Raw genomic sequence first — 21,779 nt, forward strand, 5'->3', positions numbered from 1 at the left:
TTTATTTATTTTGTAAGTGACCATAGTATAAGTGGGTTAATACCAGACGAAGTGTTTTAGCACACGCCAACAAACCCTAAATGGGCGACGCAAAGAGGAAGACTGCTAATTAATTTGCGTTAACGAACATTAACGGTTAATTCTTTTTGATTAATCGTGTGCGTTAATGTTCACAGCCCTAATTTAAACTGTCACATAAATATATATATATATGCACTCAAACTGCAGACGTAGTTGTTATGCGCTTTTCTAATGACACCTTGGAGCAAATATTTCTGAAAAGCACACAGGGAGTGGCTGGCGGGACACCGGTGTCATCAAAAAGTGAGCAGGAATGTCGGCTGTCAGATTTTTAAAAGATGATGCAACAAAAACAAACATTTTAAATTGTAGAGTGGATTTTTATGCTTTATTTTATGTTGGGGGATTGTTTTAAACCAGTAGTCTGAAAAAGTTTCTTACCAAAATGTTTAAATTAAACAGACATTACACACAATACTATTTGACTCTAGTTAAGCATTATGCTTATTTTTCCGTGTCCAACTTGACATGAATTAATCAAAGAAGCTGGATTTCATTAGCTGTCTTGCCCTGCACCATCAAGAGAGTTTTGTGAATTCAAATCCTCTGACTTATATAATTATATTCCCTTTTAAAGTTGATTTTCAACATCAAAGGGACAATATAGCCTTTGAAGTACCATGGGATTGGATCACTGTCTAACCCGCTCTTTAAGATTCTGTCACAATGACATTAGGAAAGTCATGTGAATTAAAAGAGTGGAGAACAGCTCTTGCCTTTCCTCTGTGTCCAATTTCAGTCAAAATGTCATGCTGTGCCATTTTCCCTGAATGTGGAGCTGGCGAGTGTTGCTACACGGACATCTTTGTGGCGAAAATTCTGTGACTATTATGTAAACTATTTGACAGATTCAGTCCATAGGATTAGAGAAAAAAAGGCTTTTAGTTTAAAAATGATTTTTAAAGTTATAAATACTTTAGTACCTAAAAGAAATTCTATTGCACATTTTAAAACATTGTTTTTACATTAGTTTACAGAAGAAAAGGTGAAACAAACTCGCTTCTTACCATTTTTTTGTGTTTACACTAAACTTTTTAAGTAAATTTACGCTATTTCTTTCACTCGTAGGCATTTGAGAAACACTTTTTTTCATTTTTATTTGGTTTTATGTTTAAATATTGATACCCTTTATCAAAATAGTCTATTTAAATGTACTACAAGTATGCTTAGTCTTAGTATACTTCCTACACTACACAAACATGGCTTAATACACTTGCAATTCTTATACTTATATTAAAGTATACTTATTAAAATGAACTTTAAGTGTATTACTTTTTTGCTAAAGGTACATCTAGCAAAAGTAGTCAATTAAGTATACTACACGTATATTTATAATCTACGCTGAAAGGGAGGCAGAATGCTTAAAGTTTACTTTTTATATACTATCTATGTATCGTAAACTTAAACTTCCTGCATAAACTTCCTTCACTACACATGCATAATCTTTAGTATACTTGCTATACTTATAGTAAAGTATACTTAATAAATATACTTCACGTGTACTATTTTTTCTGAGGGCTCACTTACTTTATCCCTTTTAGTATGGACTATAAGTATACTTGTAGTACACTTAAACAGATTACTTCTTACTTAAGGTAGAGCCTTATCCAAAAGTAAAACACCTAAAGTATATTTTATTAAGTATACTTGAGTATAAGTATATTAAGTACACTATAGAACATGTAGGTGGCGTGTAATATCGGAAGTGCACTAACTGAGTACTTCTTCAGTTAGTTCAATTAAAACATTTTAAGAAGGTATATAAAAAATCCTCACGAATATTGCCTCATTTTTAGTATAAAGTATATTTATACTTGTAGTATGCATATACACATATGCATATGTAAGTATATTTACTTTAAATTTACAATATACAAAGATAATTCTGTATTTAAAAAAGTAAGCTCCATAATGCCTCACTTTTAAAACTAAGTACACTAGTAGTACACTTGAAAAATACTTCTGTTTGTTTAGGGTACCCTTAAAGAAAGGTAGTACACTTAAAGTTTATTTAATTAAGAGTACTTGAGTATAAGTATATCAAGAATACAGTAGATCATGTACATCTAGTGATACTGACTGGATACCCCTGCAGACTAAATTGGAATATTTTTAGGTAGACTGATGTTATTTAAAACTTATTTACGTGCAACCAACACAAAAACTGATGGAAATTCATGTTGGTAATATGTCATATACGCGTCCAAAATGCATTGCATTGCCCTCTTGCATTTTAAGTGTGTCCAAGGCTTAGTGTCAGTGGTTGGACGAATGAACCCAACTGTAACCTTAACCTTTCCTACAGGACCGTGAGGCCAAGAAAAATGTTCAGCGCTGGCCGCAGTTATTAAGAAAATCATGTGCAAATAGCTACTGTCTTAATATTATTATGTAAGGGATAATGGCCGCCGAAGTGTGCATTATTAGGAATTAATGTACTTAATTTTTAATAAGCTAATGCACACTTAGAAGGACATTATCCCACTTATAGCATTGTCACTTAACTTTGACTGCAGCAGCAAAAAATAGCAATATATAGGCTGATTGTTGATAGGTTAAATAAAGCATCAGTTCAGAGAGAAATTTCACCTCCTACTGCTGGTTTTTGTCAAGATGATGACGTGTAAAGAAGCCTGAGCTGTGATATAGAACATTTGGGTTATGTGACTGGAACTTGTTTTTTTAAGTCTGTAGTATCACTGTGGATTATCCCTTTTTAATCCACACTCAGCACTCACTCAGAATTGCATATTAACCTGGACTATGGTATAAATTAGGGCAAAGAGAGAGCCTGGAGGGCGTTTCAGTTTGGCCACTAGGTGGCGGTCGCGCTATAGCGTTACAAATTATTAAAGAAGAAGGAAGTATGAGGATAAAATGATATTAGATCACAAATGGTTACTTTGAAAAATATTTCCTAAAAAAAAGTTTGGAAAATGTACACCTGTGAGAATATAAAGCTGTTCATTTAGTCAGCAATGTATGTTTAGGTCAACTGAGCTGTCTTATGGGAAATCCCATTATATGTTAGCATCGAGATAGCGGATTTTAGCATTATGCTTTAGAACGGTCTCTACTTTTATGGATCGATTGATCTATTAAGCTTCAGATCAATTAATCGATTTTATCAGCCCATCGCTAGCATAAATATAGATAGAAGTGTATAAAAAGTAAAGCATGCTGCCTCACTTATAGACTATAAGTATACTTGTAGTACACTTAAACTTTTTACTGGGAGTACCTTTAGTAAAAAGTAGTACACTTCAAGTTTATTTTATTAAATAAACTTGTTTTTGGAGTAGTATTTTATTATATTTAAATATGTTATAAATGTAAAATAAGGTGCGAATATGAAGCTTACTATCACTAAAGAAGTCAGAAGCTGCAGGTGTGTGTGTGTGTTTTTTTTTTTTAACTTAGTGTAGCAACAGAGAGTGAGAATAATACAGTTGCTGCGGCGGATCGCTCACTTTGACGCTCCAAAGCCTCGGGGAGTTGGCTCCAGATTGCTTGTGTTTGATAAGGTCCTGACAAGCCACTAAAAACCCTTCCCGCTCCTGAAAAAAGTTGTTCAAACCTGCACAAACGGCCACGCAGTGACACAAAAGAGCACGCGGGGATATCGATTAATATGATTTAAATCTTTTTGCACTCTTCACTTTGAATCTTATTTTTCGCTTTATCTCTTCGGCTGCGAGGAGACGCAGCGCCGCGTTTTTATGTATCTTCCGGGACCAGGCCGGCGGTTCCTTCCTTTGAAGTCCACAGTTGAACCTTTAGCCCGGCTGGGGAAGAAACAGCCGCGAGGGCTTCTGCCGCCTGCCATGACTCCTTGAAACACTACCTGTGGAGAAAAGCCGAGAGAAGGAGGAAGGAGAAGAAATATTGGATTTTATTAAAGCTGTCCAAAGCGCGGTTTGTTGGACTTCTTCTTCTTCACTTTGGCGTTTTTTCTAATTAGAGAGGCGACTCGGGCAGCCGCGCGGATGGTAAGTTGTCGGAAAGCTGTTCCACAGGCCCCCTCTCTCGGCCGCTTTGATGTGCTGCTGCCGGGGCTTTGAAGTTGAGAAATGCGGGATGTGTTTCTGTTTTTTGTGGGCGAGAAATGCGGTGAAATAGATAAGAAGCTTATATGTTTGTTTGTATAAAAAACTGAATATTTGCGTGTCTTCTGCTTCTTGTTGGTGGGAACATAAAAAAAACGCGTGATGTATTCTTCAGTTAGAGCCCCCTCCCTCCCTCCTGTTCTCCCTCCACCTCCTTTTCTTTTTAACCTCCTCCAGATTTTGACACCCCCAGTGATCTACATAGGCGCAGAGCCTGCCTCCTCTGAGGTCAGTTGTTGAATGGGACAGCGCACTAAACTGCGGCGCCGCCGTGCAGCAGAAGGAGCACACATGTGGCGCGGCGCGGACTTGAAATAGTCCGCCGCGCGCGTTGCTGTAGCGCTCGAGCGTCCGCGGCTTCTTTGTAGTTTTTTTCTATTTTTTCTGGAACGATGGAGTAAAAAGCGGAACTTTTTCAAATCGGATTCTATTCTGCTTGGATATGCCTCGCGATGGTACGTCCGGTTTTCTCTGACTTTTTTCCAGTTTGTGGTTGAAATCGCTGCGTGAAGGGAACGCGTTTCTCCGTTTTTGCGTCTCTTAATCGCTCTCATTTAGGGATGAACGGCGGCGGTTCCCGCGGGGCTTTTTTGCGTTTGCGTATGCAGACGCAGAGAGATGCGGGCGCTGCGGACAGGAGCGGGTTTAATTGGAGTTGAAGCCTGTGACACGGACTCGTTAGGAGAACATGTGTAAGCCACAGCTGTGAGGACGCGTTTTTGGTTAAGAGTGAGAAGATTAGTCCAGTAAAATGTTGCTTTGATGTGGCAGGTGAAGAATGCAGGCTGTGGTTGATCTCTCGCTTAAGTTATAAATAGATAAATGAAACGATAGAAGCCTTTCATACTTCCTTTCTGTGTGAACCCGGTGAGGCTGTTTTGAAAGGGACTGTTTACTTGATGTCTTTCTTTGAAGTTCAGCAGGATCTGGCTTTGATTAGATCAATACTTTGTGTTTCAGAGTGAAGAGGAGCTGAGAAGGTCCCCCGCTGCTTTCAGAGAGTGAGGAGAAATAGGCTGTGGAGGCAGAAAGGCACTCTCACACGGCGAGCAGAGCTGGAGCCATGAGCAGGGCGCTTACGGAGCACATCAGCACTAGCTTCCGAGAAGATGCTCCTCGTCCTCCGGTGCCGGGGGAGGAGGGAGAGGCGTCATGCTGCAACCCCAGCAGACCTACCAAAATGAGAGCCCAAAGCAAGGTTAAGGAAGCCGCCGCTCCTCCGGGGTCCACACCACGGAGGAATGAGGATGGACTTGGGGAGCCGGAGGGCAGCGCATCCCCGGATTCGCCTCTAGTCCGGTGGGCAAAGTCTCTACATTTCCTCCTGGGTGACCAAGACGGTGCTCACCTCTTCAAGACCTTCTTGGAGCGGGAGAACTGCGTTGACACTTTGGACTTCTGGTTCGCCTGCAACGGCTTCAGGCAAATGGACCTTAAGGATACCAAAACGCTGCGAGTTGCCAAAGTTATCTGCAAGCGGTACATCGACAACAGCAGCATCGTGGCAAAGCAGCTGAAGCCTGCAACCAAGACCTTCATAAGGGATAGTATCAAGAAGCAACAAATAGACTCAGCCATGTTCGACCAGGCGCAGACGGAGATCCAGACCTACATGGAGGAGAACGCGTACCAGATGTTCCTGACCTCTGACATATACCTCGATTATGCGCGCAGCGGCTGCGAGAACGCCGCATACATGAACCACAGCGGGCTGGGCAGCCTCAAGCTCATGTGCGGATACCTTCCTCCTCTCATCGAAGAAGAGGAGTGGAGTTGTAACGACCTGAAGGCAAAAACATTGGGCTCCGTGGTCGGACTGTCCGCAAAGAACCTGAGGGCCACCGCCGCCATCCGGACGGCCGCTGAAGTCCTGGAGAACAAATGCAGGTGAGCCAACGCTCCTTCATTATCCTGCTCTAAATATGTGGCAGTTATTTCAAATATGCCTCGGAGAGAGGTAAAGGCGCATGATCAAAGCGCAGAGAGGAACATGCCTGTGTGTTTGTGCCCTCCTGCCTTGTAGTTAGTCAGGGGGTGGAGAGGCGGGGAGGGTGCAAAACATGAATGCATCTGAGCCTTCCTTTTAAGTAAATGGTGTCTTGCAGGCAGCCCTCTGCTGGCTTGCTCAAGTTTCCTGTGCTTTGAAACCCTTCCTCCGGTTCAGGACTGAACTCAGACACCAAACCTCATGCCACATCAAGGAGTGTGCTGCTATTGTAAACTTCTGCCTTTTTTTTTCTTTCTCTGTCCTTATTGCACTCACTAAGCCATATAGTTATTGCTCACTGTTGCAAAATCTTCCTTAATCCAGGGAAATGTAGAGTTAAAATAAGTAGACTCCTGGAGGAGACATTGTTTTCTTGGTCAGAGATGAAAGCAGGACGATTTGTGGAAAGCTTTTATCTTAAGAAGTCGTCCCACACACCATCCAACAGCTGAAAGTCTTTTCAAGCCCGGAACATTTTGAAAAACAGGATTTTTTTTTTTTTTTGCGTAAGCCTCCTTCAAAGGAGCTTCAGTTTTCTTTTTCACCAAACAACTTTGTCCACACATCTGGACTCGGTTATTCCTCAGAGAGTTGATCACGTCTCCAGAAACGCAGGAGATATTGATGATTCCTTCCTTTTCTGTCAAGTTAGCGAAACATTTGTGGACATTTCTGAATAAAAAATGAACATTTAAAACAGTTTAAGCATTCAAGAGAGCAGATGACAGTTGCTGTATTTTGTCTTGTGTGAAGCTAGAAGCCAATAAGCACTGGGTTTGTTGACATGTGGGCATATCCTGCCTTGCACTTTTTTTTTTTTTTTTTGTGTTTCCCCTGGAAGAATAGCGGAGAGGGAAGGAGCCCCTTCTTTTCTCCCTTCCGTCACCCACGTTTTCCCCCTGCCTCTCACCATCTCTCTGGGTCAACCAATTTCCATCTCAAACATGTGGAACTAATTTCGCCACTGCACAGATTCTGTTTTCCTTCATCTGTTTGAGGGACCTCCAATAGTTGACTACAAAGCGGTAGAAAGGCACGACAACAAAAAGACGTTCTCGGCTCGGCGCGGCCGATCCAGAGTTTTCCCTCTCTTTGTTTTGCGTCCAACGCTTCTATCTCCTCCGTTTGAAAGAAAAATGTGTCTAACAAGAGACCAAGCGTGGTTTGGAGGGAGAAAAACAGGAAGGAGGGGGGGTAGATCATGAAAGAAAGAGGGAGCGAGGGGGTGCAGAGAGCCCAGCTGTGCTAAATACCTGACTCTTTGCGTGGACCTTCCAAAGGTCAGATTTGTGCTTGGGGCCTACAGCTTTAGTCATGCTGGGGTTCTCCTCAGCACTCCCGGCAGAAGGCATTCTCATAAAGAAAGAGGCCCACCTTCCCCCTTTCCCCTCGCTCCTTCTCATTCCCTCTCTAAAGCTCAAGTTCCCCCGTCTTCTCCTTCCCTCCCTTCCTTGTCCACCCCCTCACTACTGGAACAGGAATGCAACACAGCAGGAGAGAGTAGAAAAGACAGAGAGACTTTAGAAAGGAAAGTAGGGGAGAGTTGGCAAGGGAGGGGCCCTAGACCATCTGATAGCAGACAAGGAGAGATGGAGGGGAGAAAACTGCTGAAAAAAGTTGATCAGCATAACCTGCAACCTGACATGTGGGGGGGTCGGCATGAAAGATAAAGAAAAAAGCCCACATGTCCAACATTACTGATACTTAAAGACCCAGAAAATTGTGTTGTTTAACAAGTTCTTGCGATTATAAAGACTATTAAGCTCAAAATTGCATTTCTGAGTATTACTTTATACAAATCGATGTGAAATGAGAGCAGACGAAAAAATTCCATTTGGAAAAGATATAAAAATGAGCCACAATGAGATGGGGAAAGGGGGTGGGGTTGCTCATCAGTGCCCACAGTTCTACCCACAAGTCAGAGGCAAGTTTCTAATGAACTGATCTGCAGAAACAACAGTTTTTTGGGGGATTTTGGCTAAAATAGATCACAGGGAACCCTTTGAAAATATATCAAAAGAGGATTAAAGTTGGGACTGAGACCCAGTCTAATTAAAAAGAAAAGGTATTTTTGGTGTTTTTAACATGTTTTTGTCATCTTTTTCTGATGATGGAGGATGTAATTAGGAAAATTTAAATTTAAATTACATTTCAAGTATTTGTTTATTCAAATTTTTGGGAATCACGAGCACACACACACAAAACATTGTATAAGCTCCTTGATCCACTCCACTAAAGGGATGGGAAGAGGGGCGGGATTGCTCTAAGTGCCAACAGTCACACCCACAACTCTAAGGCAAGTTTCTAACGAACTCCTGCTGCTCTGCAGAAACTATGTCCTAGAAAACAACAGTTTTTTTGGATGAAAAAACTTCACAGGGAACGCTTTGAAAATAAATCAGAAGAAGATTAAAGTGGGACTAAGACACACTCTAATAAATAAAATGTATTTTTGGTATTTTTAACATGGTTTTGTGATCTTTTCGTAATGATGGACGACATATATTAGGAAAATTAAGCTTAAAATTGCATCAATAAGTATTAATTCATTCAAATTGTTGGGAATCTGGAGCTCTCACGAAAAGAAAATAATATTTGTGATGGAAAAAATACCCACAAGCTCCTTGATCCACTCCACAACAGGGATAGGAAGAGGGGCGGGGTTGCTTTCAGTGCCAACAGTCCTGCCCACAATTCAGGCAAGTTTCTAATGAACTTTTGCTGCTCTGCAGAAACTATAACATTTTTTTTGGATTTTGGCTCAAAAAAATCACAGGTAACGCTTTGAAAATATATCAAAAGAGGATTAGAAAAGGACCCACTCAAATAAATAAATGTATTTCTGGTGTTTTTAACATGTTATTGTGATCTTTTTGTAATGATGGAGGATGTGTATGAAGATAATTAAGCTTAGAATGACTTTTTTAAGCATTTATTACCCTTTACTGCCCACAACTGAGAGGGGAAATTCTTAAAAACTTTGATTTTGATTAAAAACTGCATAATCATAAGAAAAAAAATAGCTCAAAAGATGATCAGAGTGGGTCTTTAGGGGAGAACATCAACAAAACCAATGTAAACTCACCACCTTTGCATCTGAAAATACAAAGAAAGTTAAATAAACTTTCCTCTATGCTGTCACTTCTCAACACTACTTAAAACTAATGTCCTCGCTGCTTCTTCTCAGGTCGCATCGTCGGGGAGACGCCGCCAGCCCTTACTTTGTCAACTCTGGCTACATTTTTGCTCCCGCCACCAGTGCCAACGACAGCGAGATCTCCAGCGATGCTACGACGGACGACTCCATGTCGATGACGGACAGTAGCGTGTAAGTTTGTTTGTTTTTATCTCCTGCCCCTCTTCCCTTGAGCCCCATTTGGCTGTGATGAAGCAGCACTGCTCATTTCTGGACGAAGTTCTGAGAACTTTTATTGTTTCCATCACATCTGAACGAGGCTGGACCAGGTTCCAGTGAACACCTTTCCAGGAAAAAAGTCTCGTTGGTGTGAAGGAAAATATTTGGCCTTGTAGTTCAACATGATCTGCTTTTCTTGGAGCCAAGGGAATGCACTGCTGAGGAATAATGGCGTGTAATGTATTTTAATTATCCTCTATGACTGACTGCAGGTAATTCTGTTAATGTGTAGCTGTTGCTGTAGGCCCCCGGGAGATAACTGTGGGAAAGTCATTACGTCTGAAGACCTTTTTGAAGTTTATTCTGATGCATTACAGGCTGGAAAAAACACTAAGAATGTCTTGATGTGGGTGGGGGTGTTGTCTCCCTTTCCTCAAAGTTGATATGTATCCATCCCACCCACCCTTCTGCCACAACAGACTTGTTTTTTTCATATTATCTAATCGCTTTTTCCCTTTGAAGAAGTGGAGGAGCGAGGGAGGGAAATGGCCGTTCGGGCCTCAAGACAAACTCATTGAAAAATGTTGGCAGCAAATGAAAGGAGGCTTACTCACATGGTGGGTCGGTTTCCTGCCACTGGCCTCTGCGGCGTGCTGAGATCATGTGTCTGCGAGGCTTTAACAGGGTTTACTCATTTCTAGACCTTCGGACAAGACGAAAAGGAACTTCCCCCGGCCAGATTAGGTCAACCCAACCCCAAAAAATGAAAGCGGGGAAAGAGGAAAACGTTTTTCTCTTTCGCTTTCCTGAAGCATTTGTAGGAGTGTTGAGGCACCAAGTGCAAGGGAGTGAGAAAATAAAGTGCATGGAGTATAAAGGGCTTAACTGAATCGCTTTCAGCCTATTGTTAGGTGAGGGGAGCTTAGCGGGATAAGAGGGTGGCTGGCTGCTTTGAAAATGACTTGCACTACTGAATAGGACATCGCCATAAAGTAAAGGCCCATGAAACCATGAAAGAGTCTACGGCTGTTTTTCTTCCCCAAACCTGGACAAAGAGCACAGTTGTCTGACAGGGTGGGGACAGTTCACACTGAGAGAAACACTGTTGGTTAAGGGGGAAGTTTTGTTTGCTGCTAACTTTGGGGCTCTTGTCGGCACACAAGTTCCTCCGGGCTGTTGAGTTCTACTTTTGAAGAGTTTCCTGTGTTTCTTCCTGCGCCTTTGGGGGAAGATGGTTTGTTCTCTCGGGAGCTCAGCTGGAGGTGGTCGTTGTTTCTCGTAGATCAGGGGTGTCAAACTCAATCGCACAAGGGGCCAAAATCCAAAACATTTATTGAACATTCTAAAACTACATTTTTAAAACTGTACTTTTTAACATAATTATGTACTAAATATATAGCATTACCTGTGATAATGCTAGTGTGAATGCTGTTAGCTGAATTTTGGTTGCTGAAGATTCTAGTGCTAATAGCTGAAGATGCTTAAAATGATAGTTGAAAACACTGAAGCTAAAATCTGAAAATGCCAAAGCTAATTGCTGAAATCACTTAAGCTAATAGCTTAAATCAATAAAGCTAATAGCTGAAAACGCTGAAGCTGATAGCTGAAAACACTGAAGCTAAAATCTGAAAATGCCAAAGCTAATTGCTGAAAACGCTGAAGCTGATAGTTGAAATCACTTAAGCTAATAGCTTAAATCAATTAAGCTAATATCTGAAAACGCTGAAGCTGATAACTGAAATCACTGATGCTAATAGCTGAAAACGCTGAAGCTGAAAGCTGAAATCACTTAAGCTAATAGCTTAAATCAATAAAGCTAATAGCTGAAAATGCTGATAGCTGGAATCACTGAAGTTAAAAATCTGAAAATGGCAAAGCTAATAGCTGAAATCACTGAAACTAATAGCTTAAATCAATGAAGCTGATAGCTGAAATCACTAAAACTAATAGCTTAAATCAATGAAGCTAATAGCTGAAAACCCTGAAGCTGATTGCTGAAATCATTGATGCTTATAGCTGAAAACGCTGAAGCTGATAGCTAATAGCTGAAATTACTTCAGCTAATAGCTGAAATCACTGTATCTGATAGCTGAACACGCTGAAGCTAATAGCTGAACACGCTGGCTGATAGCCAGCTAAAATATTAGCTGAATGCCAAATTAGCCTATTAATCAAACAAAAAAGCCTAAATTAGCCAAAACAGCTCACTTGTAGCAGAAAAAAACTGAACTTCAAAATAGCCAAAGAAGGCTTAATTAGCTAAAACCGCTAGCATGTAGCTGAAGTATTAACTAAACTCCAAAATAGCCTAAAAAACCCCCAGTAAATGCCAAAATAGTCCAAAAAGCTAGCAGAATGCTAATTTTTAAAACTTTAAAACTGTATTTATAGCATAAATATGAATAATAAAAAGGCAGGAATATTTTTCCAGAATAAATCAGCTTAAACCTTTAATAACGTTTAGTATTTAGGCTCCACTGAAATATACTTTTTCAAATCATACAAGTTAGAAATGATGTTATTAATGGGCCATTAATACCAATAAAGTAAAATAATATGGAGGGCCGGATCCGGCCCCTGGGCCTTGACTTTGACACATGTTGTAGATGAATCTTTCTGCAGCACAGGTGGCATTGTCATTTCTTCCATTGTCCTGTGACTGACAGGAACAGCTCTGATGAGAAGTGCTAATTGCTAAAGACTTTCTTGTATCTCTTCCAACAAAACCAAATTTCCCAGCTTGTTTCCAAGGAACAATTTGATTAGTGTGGCCTTTTTTTATAGTGGTTAAAAGACAAGAGCAAATTTGAACCTCATTTCCTAGATAAAGAACAAGAAGAGAAGGATTTTGGGAGGGGTAAGAAGTGGGGGATTTTTTTTTCTCTTTTTGCTTATATCTTATTTATGGATTTAGTTGGACGCTGGGGAATGCTGCTGCACCAACTTCAAACATTACCTTATCTTACAAACCAGCCTTTTGATGTTGCTGAGATCAGAGGCTCACTGCAGAGCGCTTGCCAAACGAAGATGGCAGCGGGTGCATATGTGCATGAGTGTGAGATTTCAAAGAGGCAGCAGAAAAAGTAGCGTTTGGGCTAGGTCAGGCACTTCTGAACAGCCCGAAAACGGCCACGGTAATTGGCCAAGCTTAACGGCAGCTGACCAGACGAAGGGAAAAGCAGAGAATGATCTTCCCAGAATAAACGCTCAATTGTCCTGAGACTTTCAGTGCTTGCTGCAGAAGGTCATGAGCAGCACTCGCTATCTGGGTGTGAGACAAATAAAGTCAAAGTTGGGCTGATGTAATGCTATCTGTGGAGTTAATTGTAACCGTTGTCCTGTTGTTGTTTTTATTGCCGCCTCTCTGGCCTTCCAATTTAGCAGGAATGTGCAAAGCGAGCCAATATTCTGTGGTGGTTTCATCATTTCTGGGCCCGTCTTCAGTCATTACGGGAGAGCGGTGACGTCCCCGATGAGCTGTGTCACTAACTTTCCAGACCTCAAACAGTCATTGATGTCTTTGTCCTCCACAGAGATGGAGTCCCTCCCTACAAGCTGGGCACCAAGAAGCAGCTCCAGCGGGAGATGCACCGCAGCGTCAAGATCAACGGCCAGGTCACGCTGCCGCATTTTCCGGTAAGCCCCGCCTCTTGACACTCTGATAGGTGACCCGCTTTTGCAGGGATGCTAGTTGGGAGTGTCAAAGAAATAGCGACTAGCTTCAGACGGAGACTTTTAGAGATGTAACCGACACAGCAAAGCTTTGCAGGCTTCAGATAAAGACGTCAATGATGGATAGACACAAATTCTTCATGAATCTAGGGTTGTTTTGACCCTGCTGCTGCGAGAACATTGAAGTATCTGGGTCAAAACAGAGTGACAAAGGCCTAAAAGGCAAGAAAATAAACACAAAGCTCTTTGTTTTTCCATATTCAAACACAGGTATGTGTTTTAGTGTGTTTGTGGACGTGTTTGGCATTGCTGTATGTTTCCCCAGTTTTTTTATTTTAGTTTTTTTATTTCCTCTTTGTGTTTTTGTCTCCCCCCCTTCCACATCTTTCTCTTCCTTTCCCCACTTGTACTCTTTTAATGTTTCCCTCCTGATTTGGAGATGGCTCTGTCTCCCATGATGCACCAGCCCCAGGCAGCGGGGGCCCCGTGCAGGGCTGGCGCTCCTTTGCCAGCATCTCTGCTTGCCTTTCTTCTTCTTCCCTTTATCGTGTCTACAAAGAGATGAGAGGAGCAAAAAAAAAAAAGTCAAAATCAAGACAGCCAGTGTGCCAAATAACAAAAAAGTAAAAAAAATGGAGGAAGAGAAGCTAGTGCATATAGTTAAAAAAAAGGATAATGTGACTAGAGTACCTTTGAGCTGCCCTGCATGCTGCCTGGAAGTAAATTACTTCTTCACTTCAGATCTTCCCAGTATTTGCCTCCTTTATCTTCTACCTCCCTCTTTCCCTTCTTCCTGCCACCGTTGCCACTCAGCAAACTGCACTTATCAATCCTCTTCCTCTCTTCATGCTGTTAATTTTGTCACCCTCTCCCTTTTTTTCTCCCCCCTGCCCCTCTCCCCCGCCTCACCCTCTCCGCTCCGTCGATATCTGGCTTTTATTCTGAGATTTAAAGCTGCGTGTCCCTCCCACCCCAGTGTGCGTTTGATGTTTGACAACGGCCCTTTGAAGTGTGCTGACTTCAGAGGCTGCCTTGCTGATGGCTTGGTCGGGCTACAGAGGGTGCAGGCAGGGGGCCTCCCCTCCGAGCTAGACCAACTGCTACCCCGCCATTGCTACCCCCTTTTCTTTCCCGTGCCCAGCAGCTTGGCACTGCCGAGGGCACTGGGCATGAGAAGATCTGGGGAGGGATGGACAGCCAGGAAGGTTCAGGTTAGCTTGAGGGCAAGGGCGTGTGGATTAGACCTTTTTTTTGGATTTGTGGCAGACTTTTTGAGATGAGGGCAAGGGCAGCGGATTAATGCACCATATTGCATCAATCAGAGAGTAAATGAAAGCGTCCACCTTTGTGTGTGTCTTGCGCAGAGGACACACCGGCTGCCCAAGGAGATGACCCCCGTCGAGCCCTCTGCCTTCGCCGCCCAGCTCATCGCCAAGCTGGAGAAGCTGAGGCGAGAGCAGGACACCATGAGCTCGCTGGAGGAGAGGCTGCAGCAGATCCAGGAGGTGAGAGTTACTTCCACTTGCGCTGTTTGTGTTTTCCTATTTTATTCACAATTAATTTGGGTTTTCAGAAGACTTACCCTGAATTTACACTGCGGCGCTTTTCTGTTGCGTTGCGAGTACACCTCACAACCATCAGTTTGTTTGCCTCGTCTTCTACTTGAGAAACTTTCAAGCTTATGTGTCTAGACCATGGGTGTCCAAATTCAGGTCTCGAGGGCCGGCGTCCTACCTGTTTTCCTGCTAACCCGCCTTTGTAGCTCCTTACTGGCTTAACAAACTTGATCCAGGAAATCCGGAGCAGATGAGACAGGATTTTTGGAAAACCAGAAGGAGGCCGGCCCTCGAGGCCTGGAGTTTAACACCCCTGGTCTAGACCATGGGTCTGCAACCTGTGGCTCTTTTACCTCTCCATAGTGGCTGAAGAAAAAATAAAGTATTCTTTTTATTTTGATTATTTAAGTTTATAAAGTTATGACTGAGGTGCACCTCAAAGATAGACTCTGTAAAGATTTTTACATTCCTGATGACCTGAAGAGGTCTTGTTTGCGCTTTTATTCCTCCAGAATTCTCAGATTTCAAATACTAAGAAAAAAAAATTGGTAAAAAGTCTGATCTTTTATGAATTTAAGGGAAATGTTATCTTATGCTGGCCAGAGCCGCACTGTTATGATCCGGTTTGACACAAGACATCTTTTATTTTGAAAGAAAATCATACGAGCTTCTGTCAGATGTAAAATAATGTCACATTTTGACCAAAAAAAATGCTACTTTCTCTTTATATTTTTGTTTTTATCATGCCAGAAATTTTCATATTTATTATTAAAAAATACATTTTGATGAATGGACAGCAGTATCAAAAATAAGAGTTTGCAGCTCCTACAAAGTTTTGATCAGTAGAAAACAAGCCTAAATGGCTCTTTTATTGTGAAAGGATCCAGACCCCTTCCTCAAAATTGCGAGTCTCTTTGTGAAGCATCATAGATGAAGGACACCATAAATCTGTTGGTGAAGATAACAGTGCCACAAAAAGGAAACTCTCATCAACTTCTGTCTGTCTCCAGAAGACGATAACTTGCTAGATGGTTATGTCGCTCCAGAATGAATTCATTAAACTTTTTCTTTGCACAGGAGGATGAAAGAGAGGAAAGCAGCGACGTCAGCGGCAGCACCTCCCTGCACCATCCTCTGCTCCCGTCTGGTGGCCATTGTGAAGAAGACCCCCAAGCCATCCTGGACGAACACCTTTCACGGGTGCTGAAGACGCCGGGCTGCCAGTCGCCGGGCGTGGTTCGGCATTCGCCGCGCTCTCGCTCTCCGGACCGAACAGGTGCCCTGGTGTCCTCTGGGCACGGGCCGTTCTTCGGAGGTTATCACGGGGCCACCAAGGTCGCGATGCCGACGAGCAGACAGCCCACAAAGCACATCCACCACCACTATATCCACCACCACCACGCTGGGCCGAAGACCAAGGAGCAGATCGAGACCGAAGCGGCTCAGCGCGTGCAGTGCCTCTGCCCTCAAGGGGGCGCCAATTATTCCGACTTCGCACCTAAGTGAGTTCCTTCTCCTCTGTCTCCATATTTGGTGTTTTCATGAGCTTAAATTGACCAACACTTTTTCCTCCTACAGTCGCTGCAGCACTTTGTCCAGGCGGCCCCTCAAGGCCTGCGAGGAGGGCGTGTCCTCGCCATGCCTTCCCCTGGTTTCCACCGACCGCTCACAGAATGTCTGGCAGTGGATCCTAGAGAGTGAGAGGCAGGGCAAGCACAAGCCACACAGGTAAAGTACCACAAACGATTATTTTATTAGTCAACTAATCAACAATTATTCTTTCCAATTAGTCGACTAATCGGTTCATGGACAAACTGGATGTAAAGCACATGTTAACCATCATTAGCTTTAAACTAACTAAAAGCTAGATATATAGCATTACCAGTGATAATGCTTGTGTGAATGCTGTTAGCTGAATTTGGCTGTTGAAGATGCTAGTACTGATTGCTGAAGATGCTGAAATTGATTGCTGAAAAAGCTGAATTTGATAGCTGAAACCGATGAAGCTGATAGCCATCTAAAATATTAGCTAAATGCCAAATTAGCCTAAAATTTGAAAATAAAAAAGCCTAAATTAGCCAAAACACCTAGCATGTAGCTGACATGTTAGCAAAACACCAACACAGCCTAAAAAAGCCCAAATTAGCCAAAATAGCTGAAATATAAGCTAAACTTGAAAATAGCCTAAAGGACAACTAAAAAAAGGATAACTTAGCCAAAATAGCTAGCATGCAGCTGAAATATTAGCCAGTTTCCAAAACAACCCCAAAAAAAACTTTGATAAATGCCAACAAATCCAAAAAGCTAGCATAATGCTAATATAACTTTCAACTTTACTAAGCTCTGACTCAATTTAATATAAGTAATGACTAATCAACTATTAAATTAGTTATCAGTATTAATCGTGGCAGCCCTATCATCCTGCACGCTGATCTCTGACCTCCACCAACCTCTCACCTCTCACCTCCAACAGCACTCAAGGCCTCAAAAAGTCCATCCCCCTCGACTCCAAGATCCTCCCCGCACGAACCGCCCCCTCCTGGGGTGGAGGCGGCATCGGCAATGGTGCTCACTTCCGCGGCCATCACCCGGGCCACCCCTTCATCCAGGATCCCGCCATGCCTCCGTTACCCCCACCCAACACCCTGGCGCAGCTGGAGGAGGCCTGCCGCCGACTGGAGGAGGTTTCCAAGCCGCCAAAGCAGAAGTAAGACGACAAACGGCAAGCAAGTTTCACCTGCGTTTATTCAGAGTTTTAATCTGATGCTGTTGGTTTAACAGACATTCATCAACAGCCAGCAGCCTTCAGAGGGACAGGAGCCTTCCCGCTGGTGCCCTCCCCAACGGAGGCGGATCTCAACCCAACCCTTCACTCCAAGCAGACGAGTATGCACTTTTCTGGACACTTTCAGCATTATTTTTCTCCAAAGAGAACTTACAAGAAAGCATGGATGTTCTTTTGACTTGATTTGACATATAAGTTTAAATATGATTTTTATCTGTACTAGAGCTGCCACAAGCGATAATTTCATTAGATGACTAATTCCAGATTATTTTTATTGATTAGTCGACTAATCGGGTCATGCGCAAAGTGGATGTAAAATCTTAACCATCAATAGCTTTAAATTAACTAAAAATAAAGACAATTAAGATGATAGTTTATTAAACTTTTAATGAATCATGCAGCCTCTGTCCTTCATTAGTTTTTAAAATGAGATTAAATCAAATGAGAGAGAATAGGAATATACTGTCCATCAAACTCGTTTTGACAGGTGCCCCGCCCCTCAAGATGACGCAACAATTTAACATCGATTTTATATATAAAGGTTAAATGGGGTTAAAGGTCACCTGTCAAAATGAGTTGATAGAAAGTAAATTCCTTATCTCTCTGAGTTCGACATCTGAAACAAGGAACTATTTTTCACTTAAGATAAAGATTTGGTCTCAGTGACTCATAATGAAAAAATTGAATTTTTTGGTGCTGAATGCTCAAAACTTTGTTCAACTGTACTACTCCCTGACTCTATTTCATATAAAGCTCGTGTCAAAGTCAAGGCCCGAGGGCCGGATCTCTCCCACCCAGTAATTCTATCCGGCCCTCCAGATCATTTTATTTTATTGTTATTAATGGCCCGATGTTATCTTGTGTTAATTTCTAACTTTTGACAAAATACATTTTTATGGAGGGTAAAATATTGAAAGCTATTTAAGATTTAAGTGGATTTATTCTGGAATATTATTCCTGCATTTTTATTATTTATAAATATGTTAAAAAGTTACAGTTTTAAAGTTTTAAAAACTGGCATTCTGCTAACCTTTTGGACTATTTTGGCATTTGCTAAGATTTTTTAGGCTATTTTGGACTTTAGCTAATATTTCAGCTATGCGCTAGCTGTTTTGGCTAATTTAGGTTTATCTTTTTAAGATTTTGTATTGCTATTTTGGAGTTTAGCTAATATTGGCATGCTAGCTGTTTTGGCAAATGTAAGCTTTTGTTCAGTTTTTTTGGATACTTTGAAGTTTAGCTATTTTTTCAGCTACATGCTAGCTGTTTTGGCTAATCCAAGTTTCTTTATTTTAGTTTCTTAGTTTAATTTGGCACTTCGCTAATATTTTAGCTGGCTAGCAGCTTCACCATTTTTAGCTATCAATTTCAGCATCTTCAGCTATCAGCACTAGTATCTTCAGTGGCCAAATTCAACTTACAGCATTCACACTAGCATTATTGCAGATAATGCTATAGATCTTGTTTATGATTATGTTAAAACGTTATGGTTTTAAAAATTAAGTTTTAGATTGTTCAATAAATGTTTATCCTGTTCGGCCCCCGACCTAAGGTGTGTTTTGGATTTTGACCCCTTGTGCGATTGACTCTGAAGACCCCTGATATAAAGTAACGACTAATTGACTATTGATTGATTATTTTAATAGTTGATCAGTCGACTAATCGACCTTAATCTGTACCCAAACAAAGAACCATCAGGATGTTCTTTACCTGACTCTGCTGTTCAACCTGTGCCTACAGGTCTAAGGAGTTGGTGGTCACCTACTTCTTCTGTGGCGAGGAGATTCCCTACCGCAGCATGATGAAGACCCACTGCCTCACCCTGGGTCACTTCAAGGAGCAGCTTAGCAAGAAAGGCAACTACAGGTAAACATGTGAGCCGCAGAGGAAAGCAGTTGCATAAAGGTTTACTCATGCCTGCTCGGATGGCCCTGCTGGCATATCAATGAGCGTTTGGGATTGATGTGATGAGTGGGAGTGTGAAGGACGGATCCTGATGCTCATTCGTATTGGAGCATACAGAGGAGCTGGTGTTTTTATGTGTTTTTCCTCACATCTGCTGCTTATTTCCATGCAAAGGCAGCTTTGATAAAATGGCTTTGAAGCTTGGGCCATTTTTATTTAGTTGCACAAAGATCACTGCAGAGGCCCCTGCATTCCTCGCCCACAGTGTTGCATCAGGCTCTGAAATCAAACGCTGCTAACAGCGCCTTCTGTTAATGGCAGCATAAAACGCTCGCCGATGAAGACGAATACGCCACCAACCCGTCACATCGACGTCTGCCTTTTGGTGGAGGAGAAACAAGTTTCCCAAACCCCTTCAGTGAACGAGTGAGAGTGGAGGAGGGGGGGTGTCTGGCTTCAATGGCAGCAGAATGTGTGGAGCTGGTTAATTTGGACATGGCAGCGGTACAGCGGAGAACAGTACTCAGCCGCTCTGCCAGACGTTATTGGTGCCAGATGTTGCAAAGAGAGAAAAATCCTGCCACATAAAACATGTTCCAGAGGAAAAGCTTCTTCGGCCTCTGCTGCAGGCTGTTTGTGAGGGGGGGGCTTTTGTTCTGGGGAAGAAAATGAGATTGTGAAGGATTTTTTTTCCTAAAAGATGTATAGAAATGGAAGCGTTGGATTAGAAGTCTTCAGGACGTTGACTCTTCCACCTTCGTCTGCCTGCGATTCCAATCACCACGGAAAATGAGGCTGTTGCGTACGTGTAGTTTGAATGATTCTAGGCTGAGCTCATAAAACACGGACCCCCCCACCCCTAGTTTTCTTCCGTTTTATATTTTGAACACATGCACACATGGGCAGAATGAGGCAGTTTTCCATTACAAAGCTTATCATTAAATCCCCTCCTGCTGATCTTTTGCTGGGTTTAGAGTAGAGAGGAGAATCATTAGGAGCTCCGGGAGGCTTCAGTCACCAACTCCCCCCACGAGTCATCTTTGTGAGGGCAGGGGGGTGGTAGATGGGACTGGCGAGGTGACCTGTGACCTCAAGGAGGCCGAGCGGCCGCCACCTCCTCGCTCCAACCTGTTGCTGCTCTCCTTTGTGCTCGTTGCCGTTCAGAGGGCGTGCGACAGCAGCCACGCCGGCGTAGTTCTGGCAGTACCGGCAGACTTCCAGGCACCTGAAATGTCAACCTGTGCTGCTGACAGGCTCCTCGTTTGACAGCCAGCCCAATTAAAAGTTATGCAGACCCAGAGAGTGGAGAGGAGGGGGTGATACTGAGCAGAAAAGGGAGGAAGGAGTGACTTAAGACAGCCTTCAATTAACCTTTTATAAGTTGTTGCGGAAGAAGTGGACAAGCGGATGAGCGCGCTTTCTGGAATTTCCACCAACGCTTGAGCCGTGTCCGCTCTATGGAGTCCAGCTCTACCTTTTGAAGTGTGCAGAGGTGGCGATGAAGACGATGACTAAGCTGTTTGGCACAAAACTCCTTTCTGGCTCAAACTGAGCATCTTTGTTTGAATCGAACTAAACGAGTGCAGATAAGTTAGGAGCCTGAAAACAGTTTTCTGAGGATGATGGAAATCTCTCTGTCGAGCATAATTGAAAGGGTATTCAAACACTAAATCAACTTTTTTTGTCTGTTGACCTCTATAGTCAAACGCCATCTGAGTGCTGCCCCCTATAGGTTGAAATGATGTATTACAGTTGTATTTTTGATTGGTCAGCTGTTGTAAGTCATTTCAGAAGTTTCACATCATCATGCTTTGGAGCTCCAGTATAAAAACCCCGCCCATCTTTGATTCTGTTCCGGTTGGTTGTTAGCTTTAGCATGGTTCGTAGGTGTATTGACTCCAATTGTCAAAAATACTGGCTTCCACAACAGAGGTTGAGTGCTATTAGCATTAAATCCAGCAAACTCAGTCCTGATGATGGATTTAATGAACATTTCACTCTGGATTGTTTTTTTTTAACACGTTAGCCTTTATTAGCTATGGTGCTAGCAGCATTTTAGCTCTCTGCAAACCCTCAGCTGCACCGGCAGCCCCGCTAAGGTCATGGATCATGAGCGCCGGCCTCAGGGGAAGGGGGAGAAAATCCTCAACCTCCTTTTAAAGTTCTGTGGAGAAACTTGCATCACTTTGTCCGTCACCACTCTCCATATCGAAGACACAGCGTACGTTACAAAAAGTAAACCTAACTGTCAATCATAGATCCAAGCCACACCTCCACCACTCAGTCTGGCTCCACTAGCCCCGCCCCCTTTGGGGGATTTTTTTTTTTTTTT

At 42.5% G+C, this 21,779-nt stretch overlaps 1 protein-coding gene across 8 annotated transcripts in view; it reads left to right on the top strand.

The window, feature by feature from the left end:
• The window catches only part of LOC112157132 (axin-2), a 125,654-nt gene that overhangs the window by 101,945 nt on the left and 1,930 nt on the right, over positions 1–21,779 (top strand). For 4 of the 8 annotated variants that reach the window (XM_036213787.1, XM_036213786.1, XM_036213782.1 and 1 more), the window contains exons 5-13: positions 5,148–6,074; positions 9,362–9,502; positions 13,063–13,165; positions 14,566–14,706; positions 15,835–16,259; positions 16,336–16,485; positions 17,231–17,464; positions 17,539–17,643; positions 19,283–19,408. In XM_036213787.1, coding sequence (XP_036069680.1) covers positions 5,251–6,074; positions 9,362–9,502; positions 13,063–13,165; positions 14,566–14,706; positions 15,835–16,259; positions 16,336–16,485; positions 17,231–17,464; positions 17,539–17,643; positions 19,283–19,408 — 2,249 coding nt within the window. In that variant the 5' untranslated portion in view covers positions 5,148–5,250. Of the gene's footprint in view, positions 1–3,324; positions 4,071–4,106; positions 4,643–5,147; positions 6,075–9,361; positions 9,503–13,062; positions 13,166–14,565; positions 14,707–15,834; positions 16,260–16,335; positions 16,486–17,230; positions 17,465–17,538; positions 17,644–19,282; positions 19,409–21,779 lie in introns of those variants that run through there. The other 4 variants (XM_024289700.2, XM_024289702.2, XM_024289703.2 and 1 more) reach the window with 4 other exon arrangements.

The sequence above is a fragment of the Oryzias melastigma genome, linkage group LG1 (assembly GCF_002922805.2).
Source record: "Oryzias melastigma strain HK-1 linkage group LG1, ASM292280v2, whole genome shotgun sequence".
Taxonomy (NCBI): domain Eukaryota; kingdom Metazoa; phylum Chordata; class Actinopteri; order Beloniformes; family Adrianichthyidae; genus Oryzias; species Oryzias melastigma.